Raw genomic sequence first — 7,685 nt, forward strand, 5'->3', positions numbered from 1 at the left:
ATATCACATTATTTCTAAGTAATGACATCATGATGTCGACCGTGTTCCTCTGCAGGCCCCACTGACCTCAGCATGAAGTCTCATTCCTCCACCAACGTCAGCAACTCCTCCTCTTCTGTTGCCGCCAACAGCCTCGGTGGGCGGGGCAGTGGTGGTGGAGGAGGGGGCGGGGCGTCGACCCAGCTCAGCCAGCCAGAGATCACGGCCGTGCGTCAGCTGATCGCTGGATACCGAGAGTCAGCCGCCTTCCTGCTGCGCTCAGCAGACGAGCTGGAAAACCTCATCCTGCAGCAGAACTGATCTCACACACACACACACACACACACACACACACTACCCCGTCACGTTTCCTGCGCCCTCGCCGGCCTCGCCTGGTTTTGAAACTGTGGCGACCGTTTGGAGGAAAACGGGAACCTGAGGCCGCAGCGAGGGCGGAGAATCCACCGAATCCTGCCTGAGAACAAAACCCGGAACGCCGCAGGAAGCTCGGCTCCTCTGCGGAGGCGCCTCACAATCACAGAGGAGGAGGAGCAAAGACTCTCTGGGGAGCTGTGGGGTCGATCTTCTTCTGGTTATAAAAACGACGTCGCGTTGAGGCTGTCTGTTTTCGGACGCTGTCCGTTTCTTTGTTGGGACGTTTTCTCTTTCGTGATTTTTCCGTTGGACTTTTTTAAAGTGAAAGAAGAAAAAGAACAGACTGTTCGTGTTCGCCTGTATATAAGCTCTCTGTGTCCTTCAGCACTTTCTCCTCACCTCTGACCTCACCCCGTCCTTGCCCTTGGCCCCGGGAGCCGCGCGCTCACTTATGCATCCGAGACGCCATTTTGACCGCCAGGAAATACCTCAGATCAGACCTGCCAATCAAACGCTCAGCTCCTGCAGGTGAAGCCGGGTTTCTCCGCCTCCTGATGTCGTCAGCGTTTCTTTCTTTTCTGAGGAGAGTCGTGCACGTGTGCGCAGGTTTACCTCCAGCTTCTATGAAACCTCAGCATCTGTCCCTCCTCCTCCTCCTCCTCTTCTTCTTCTCTCTGTTTGGACCTACTCTCCGGCTCTTCTTCGTGGACCTAAACCTCCTCCTCTTCCTCAGGCTTGAGGATGAGGAGGACTGCTCCGTCTTACTGTGTGTGTCTGTTAAACTCTGAGATGGCCATTATTATTATTGTTGTTATTACTATGATTATAATGATGAACTTTCATGTTGCTGCTGCTATTTTAAAAACCGGACCTTCTGCCATAGACCTGAAACCTCAACACAGCCGGGCGGTAGCTCGCCGCAGTGCCCCGTGAAAACACGACCAACCGGCTCAGAGAGCGACGGTCCGATCCGGCGCTCCTCTCTGTCCCGCTGGCTGCTTGGTTGGCTGCTTTCTTTGTTTTGCTTCATAGGGCTCGATTCCTGTCGTGTTTTGTGACTTTCTAACTGTGAATCTTCTTCTTTTCGGACCCTCCCCTCAGTTTGGAGGGCACGGGGAGGGCTGTACAAACTTCTAGTCCCGTGTAGATTAATACTATCTGTTTGTTTACTAGTGTGTAACTTGTGATTAGTCTGAGAGGAAAGTGAGGCAGCAGATAAGTGGAGCGGGAGCTCCTCCCTCAGGTTCTCAGCCATGTTGGAATCACTCCTGATGTTCTGGTCCCTGCTTACGCTCTGCTGCTTGAAGAGTTTGACGTTTGTGGAAATAGGATTTGCTTTCAAGTTAGATGAAAATCTGACCTCATTGTTGTACCTGTCTGTAAATTTCAGCTGCACCTTCCAACCCTGGAGCTCTAGAAGCTGCAGTTCCTCTGATGTCCTCTGGAGGCTCCAGTGGTGGGTCGGCCTCATAGACTCCCATGTTAAAACTTTAGAGCAGAGGTTAACATGCTTATGGCTCAGCAGTAGCTTCTGGACCATATAGGATACAAGACAGTAGCCCTAAGCTAGCTTAGCTTTAAACACTAGAAGCTGGGGGAAGTGGCTAGCTTACTCATTAGCATGTTATGCCCTGTAAAAAGAAGCCATACTAAAAAAAAAGAGAGAAAACATAACATGTTAGCTGGTGCTCTGTACAGGAATAAGCAGATTTTCTGACCTTTAAACAGAGCCAGGCTAGCTGTTTACCCCTGCCTGCAGTCTTTGAGCTAAGCTAAGCTAGCTGTCAGAACATCAAACGTCCCATCAGGATCTCTGCAAGGAAGCAAGTTATTTCCCCAAACTCAAACTCTTCCTTTAATTCTCGTTCTCATCACCGCTGAGTACTTTTGTCTTTTGATAGCGTTGTTTAAAGATAATTATTTTTCATTATGTGAAATTTAGCTTCAAAGTGCATTTTGAACCTCAGCTCGTTAAGGCCCTCGGGCTCAGTAAGGCCTCGGGCTCGTTGGGGCCTCGGGCTCGTTGGGGCCTCGGGCTCAGTAAGGCCTCGGGCTCGTTGGGGCCTCGGGCTCGTTGGGGCCTCGGGCTCGTTGGGGCCTCGGGCTCGGTAAGGCCTCGGGCTCGTTGGGGCCTCGGGCTCGTTGGGGCCTCGGGCTCGTTGGGGCCTCGGGCTCGTTGGGGCCTCGGGCTCGGTAAGGCCTCGGGCTCGTTGGGGCCTCGGGCTCGTTGGGGCCTCGGGCTCGTTGGGGCCTCGGGCTCGTTGGGGCCTCGGGCTCGGTAAGGCCTCGGGCTCGTTGGGGCCTCGGGCTCGTTGGGGCCTCGGGCTCGTGGGGCCTCGGGCTCATTTGGAGTTTGGGCCCTCGTTGAGGCCTCAGGCGCTCGTTAGGGACTTGGGCTCGTTAAGCTCCTGGTTTCCTGGATGATGCTCTGCTTCTATTATGGTTTCTACTCAGCTCGACGGTCATTTCACTGTAATTTGCTCCCTTTTTGCACAGCGAGGAAAGCAACAGTCATCTGTGATGTGAAGGGGCGGAGCCCCTTTGTGTGAGTGTATGCATGTTTCCTCAGAGGGACCGCCCCCAACCCCCCACGCCCCGCTCTGCTGTGAAGCAAAGGGGGGGCGTGGCATGACAGTTTTCTGTCATGCGGCTGATAATCACCACGTTCACTGGAAGGTTTGTGATGGCAGCTCAGACCTCACAGCCTCCACCCAAACATCCACACCTTCATGCTCATGTGCAGCGACAGAAGCGCCTGAGCTTTGGGAAAAGTTTCACACGGAAGTGACTGAATTTGATGAGGTTTTGTTTTTGGAAAGCTGTGATTAAAGATCAGCGAGAGGAAAACTGGAGAAAAATATGCAAAAAAAAAAAAAAGACAAGAAGAAGAGCAGGAGGGCACGACCTTTGACCCACCTTTCACCTCAAATCAACACCGATGTCCAATCAAACTTTATTCGTCCTCGTAAACAGAGTTTGGGTCCCGGCGTCCCGTCCTGCTCTTCCTCCATCTGATCCTCACTGTGCTCTCAGATGCTGCCTCTGCTTCCTGGCTTTCGGAGTCAGAGCGACCCAGCACCTCTGGGTCACCTGGACCGGTCCAGGTGTGCTGTGATGGGCTGAACCGCTCTCTGCTGTGGCGGCAGCGTCAGCAGACCCGGGACTTGGAGGTGTGGCGATCCCTCGGACCGCGGCGGGGTTTCACCTGCACTGCTGCCGTTCCAAAAGCCTCGAAGCTCCCAAATGTTTGTGAGAAATAAACGAGATCCTCCCGTTAGACAAACAGTTGTTTGTTTACTTTGAATGGCAGCGTGCGATTGGTTTCCTGCTGTCGGGGAGGATGTCCTGAAGTCTCCAAACACGTCCTTTGAAGCAGTCTTTCTCTGTGATCGCCTTCAGAATCGCCTGTACGGACTCTGAGGACTCCATAAAGTTCAGAGGAAACGCAGGAACAGTTCGATGCACTTCTGCTTTATGTTCCCGACTTCCTTTAACTTCCTGCTCACGCCAGGGTCGAATGTTCGAAGCCGTTCTGTTCATCCTCCTCGATACCTTCTGCTCCTTTGAAACGACCTCTGGCGACCTTGTTATTATTCGTCTTTTGTTGGATTTCTTAAGGAATAAGTTCATAAAACCTTTGAGATGGTCTGATGAAATCATCGCATCACTTCCTGTTTCTCAGAGAGGATGTTTCTGAATCACACACAACAAAAAGCAAATGACAATCTGCAGAAAGGTGGAATTTGCTCTCTGTTTGGTTTCCATTCCTGCTGTCGGCACAGCCGGACAGATCGGGAGAATGATCCCAGTATTTTAGCCATACACCGCCGCCGCCGCTTCCTTCTCCGCTCGTTGTTAACGTCTCCACGGTCGAGTACATAGCAGATGCGTTTCTATCCAGTTTCTGTTTTTTAGTATGACGTGATTCTTCTTCTGATTTCTATATTTTGTAGTGTGATTAAAGTGGTCTTTTTATATTCCAGCAGTTTCTACCACACATTCCAAACGTGCACGTCAGCAGACGGGCCCCGGCCGGCGCCGCCGCGGATGCTGAGCTCATCTTAGCTGTCCTCCACAGCTGCTCTGTTTTTAAAGGTCGTGTTGAGACAGAGGTGGTCAGTGTGTCACAAAGATCACGGCGTCTCGTCGACCTCTCGGGCCTCAGAGACTCTGGAGGTGGAGTCGATCAGTTTACGTCACATTTAGCGCCTTCTGTCTTCATGTCCACCTGTTTTAACTCCTTAAAAGGAAAAACCATCAGTCGCAGCCTGCTGTGATGACGGTGAGTCAGCATGGAGAGCCCACCTGTGTCCACAGGTAACAGAAGCCTCCTGTCAGCCCCTCTGAAGGATGTTGAGGGGTCATCTTAAGGTTCAGGGTCAGGGTCTTCCTGCTGCTGTCACCTTTAGATCACTCAAAGGAGGTGCCAACCGCTCTTAGCACGGAGGAAGACGTGGCGAGGAGGAGGAGAGCTCGACCCACAGTCTGAGCGGTTTCCTCTGAACCGTCTGCCTCAGACGATCGGTCCTCAGGGACGAATTTAAAGGGGCGTGACCTCACGATGGGATCGTGCTCCCGGTCGTTCCTCATCCTCAGAAGCGAGGGTCAGCAGTCTGTGTAGAAGCAGGAACCACGACTCCAGCTGGTTCCTCTCAGTTTGTTTCCTTTTGGCTCAAAGACTCGAGTTTGATGAAGCGTGGAAACGCGCGCTTCACTCATTAAATCTGGCTGTCATGGCGGCAGGTTTCTAACAGATGCAGACATGAACATCAAAGTGCAGGATGTATTGTTTGTGTCTTGAATCACATGTTGCTGTGGAGGACGGCGTCTGTAGTCGCGATGCCAGTCAGGTCCCATCGAATCAGAATCTAAGCTCAAAACACGTCTTTAAGAAAAAAAGAAAGAAGGCAGACGGCGTTATGGAGCGTTTTTATTTTTCTATCTGTACGGCTTCTGTCAGAATATAAAGACGGCGTCCGGGCCGCTCGGTTTCCTGGTTTTCAGTTAGTGCTTTTCTCTTTCCTTCCCGTCTTTGGCTGACTTCTTTGTGCCGGACTCGTGACTGTCTCGACGTCCTCTGCCGGGCCTTCGTACCTTCAGTAATACCAATGTGAAACCTGTAACTCTCCTCATGGTTCGACTCAGTGGAAGTGTGATGTTTACATGTACAGATTTTTGCTATTTTTCTTTTCTGGTTCTGTCTGTTTTCATCTTCATGCCTCTCTTTTCCACTCCTGAGTTCCTCTCGCTCCTTCCTCACACAGGGAAATGGGGCTGAGACTAAATATGATTATCCACCTTTCACACTCTGCCCTTTCCCACTGTGGAGGCCTGAGAGTGCCAAAAGTACTAATGGCCTTAGCACCTTTAAATGCATCAACTAAGAAATTAATCTGAACTGTAATTCTCCTCTTTATTTCCTGTTTCATGTTGTAAATAAGGAAATAAAGTGCAAAATGAATGCATGAATAAATGAATGTAATTGGCACGCAGGTACCCGTGCAGCAGCCATGTTTGGACCTGACCTATTTACAGCTCAGGTAAATGATTTGCAGGCCGTTAGTTTTAATTTAAAGCCTGTTTTCAGTTCATCAGTGTTAGTTTTATGGGATTATGACATATGAGAACATTATTTATATATTTTTATTTTCATTATTTTTAGTAGTGCACAGTTTGGTCTAGTTTTTAGAAGACGGCGATTTCCTGCAGGAGAGGTGGTGAGCCTGGCCCAGATGTGGTCCAGATGTTGGCACAGTCACTGAAGCCGGGTCAAAGCCAGACGGGGTAAATCTGTACAAAGGTGAATATGGACAGAAATGTTTGGGTTGATGCATTTAATTTTCTGTTAAAGTGTTGGAGCTGTTCAGTCACTTTGGCAGTTTCAGTCCTCCGTAGGGTCTGGGGGATCGGGTACTTCCTGTTAGCATCATTAGCGTTGAGTTAAATCTGCCACGCTAACGTGCTCGGTGAAGAAAGTCGAGGCGTTCCCGGGCGGCCTTCTGGGTGTGGGAGGGAGGAGTTGTGCGATTGTTCGGCTCTGGAGGGGTGGGTTGCGGTTGACCCCCGACCTCTCGGCTGACTCCACGGCACACAGGATCCCAGCGGGGCCACGGCGACCCTCCGCGATCCGTGGGACACGATTCCTCAGTGAATGAAAAGCCATTTCGGGCCCCGGGCGTCGGGTCTTTAGTCTGTGAGTGTATTTAGCGAAACTTAAACTGCGGACGGCGAAACTCAACCTCAGGAACAGAAAAAAGGACATGACTTTTATAAAAGCAGCTGAAGGCCCATTTCCCTCTCTTTGATACCATATAAATTATATCAAATCAATTCTTTTTATATTTATTGTGTTTATTATTCTTCTATATAACAGTGGATACCTTTTGCAGTACCTGTGGCTGAATATTTTGATTCTTTAGAAAAGTGTTGATAATATATGTGAAAAAGAAAAGAAGAAATCTGGGTTCTTATTCTTTCTGTTGATGACTACATATCACTCTGGTCCATGACGAAGAAACCAATGATTATACAGACTGAGCTTTCTTTGTGTGATGTCACTGCTAAGGCTGAAATGTTTCTGGACTTTGTGACCGTTCAGTTTGTTTTTGGTTTGTTTCCTCCCGAGCTGTACATCACAAAGCTAAATATACTAATAAAAACTGTGTGCTATCTATCAGACGCCAGCTTTCACGCGCCCTTATTTCCTCCCATCATGAAGACTGACCCCTCACTGCACCGCATTTACGTCGGTGGCTGCGGATCGCATCCAGAGCCGTTTGCAGGTTCGTCTGGGGCCTCTGACAGAAATCCGCTCAGTCAGCACACCAGACCGTGTCCGGGCTGAATAATCTGCAGCAGCGAGCGTTCGGATTAAAGTCACTTCCTGTTTGGTTTGGGAAGTTGCCGTAATTTGATCACATGACTTCATAGCACATTACACATCATAACACAGACTGTATATAAAAGATGCTTGGTTAGCACAGACTGTGTGGAAGCATCACACATACACAGAATAACATCCAATCACAATCCTGGAATCCTGGAGCTCCGCCTTCTTGGTCTGTTAGTACAGTGTTAGCCATGTTATCGGTCACATGATGTCATTAAACATTGAGTTTTTACTGCTTGTGTTCCTCAATAATTCGTTGTATGAATACGTGCGTTTGATTTTACATACTTCAGCTGCACTTCCATGTTTATTTGTACTGGAAGGTTTCAACAGACTCACTGCTGCCTCTGCTGGGCGTCAGAGGAACTGCAGGAATATAAATAAAATGGAGTTGTTAGAATTAGGCCACACTCACATCATTTCATTAAATATTTATTCTTTA

At 49.5% G+C, this 7,685-nt stretch overlaps 1 protein-coding gene across 2 annotated transcripts in view; it reads left to right on the forward strand.

The window, feature by feature from the left end:
* LOC146685277 (nucleolar protein 4-like) overlaps positions 1 to 7,032 on the forward strand; it is a 111,331-nt gene extending 104,299 nt beyond the window's left edge. For both annotated transcript variants that reach the window (XM_085444145.1, XM_085444146.1), the window contains one exon: positions 56 to 7,032. In XM_085444145.1, coding sequence (XP_085300271.1) covers positions 56 to 300 — 245 coding nt within the window. In that variant the 3' untranslated portion in view covers positions 301 to 7,032. The remainder of the gene's footprint in view (positions 1 to 55) is intronic.
* The last annotated feature ends 653 nt before the right edge of the window (positions 7,033 to 7,685 follow it).

Source organism: Copadichromis virginalis, linkage group LG20, assembly GCF_057382275.1.
Source record: "Copadichromis virginalis isolate Kocher_CV1m ecotype Utaka linkage group LG20, C_Virginalis_male_GT1.1, whole genome shotgun sequence".
NCBI classification, from domain to species: Eukaryota; Metazoa; Chordata; class Actinopteri; order Cichliformes; family Cichlidae; genus Copadichromis; species Copadichromis virginalis.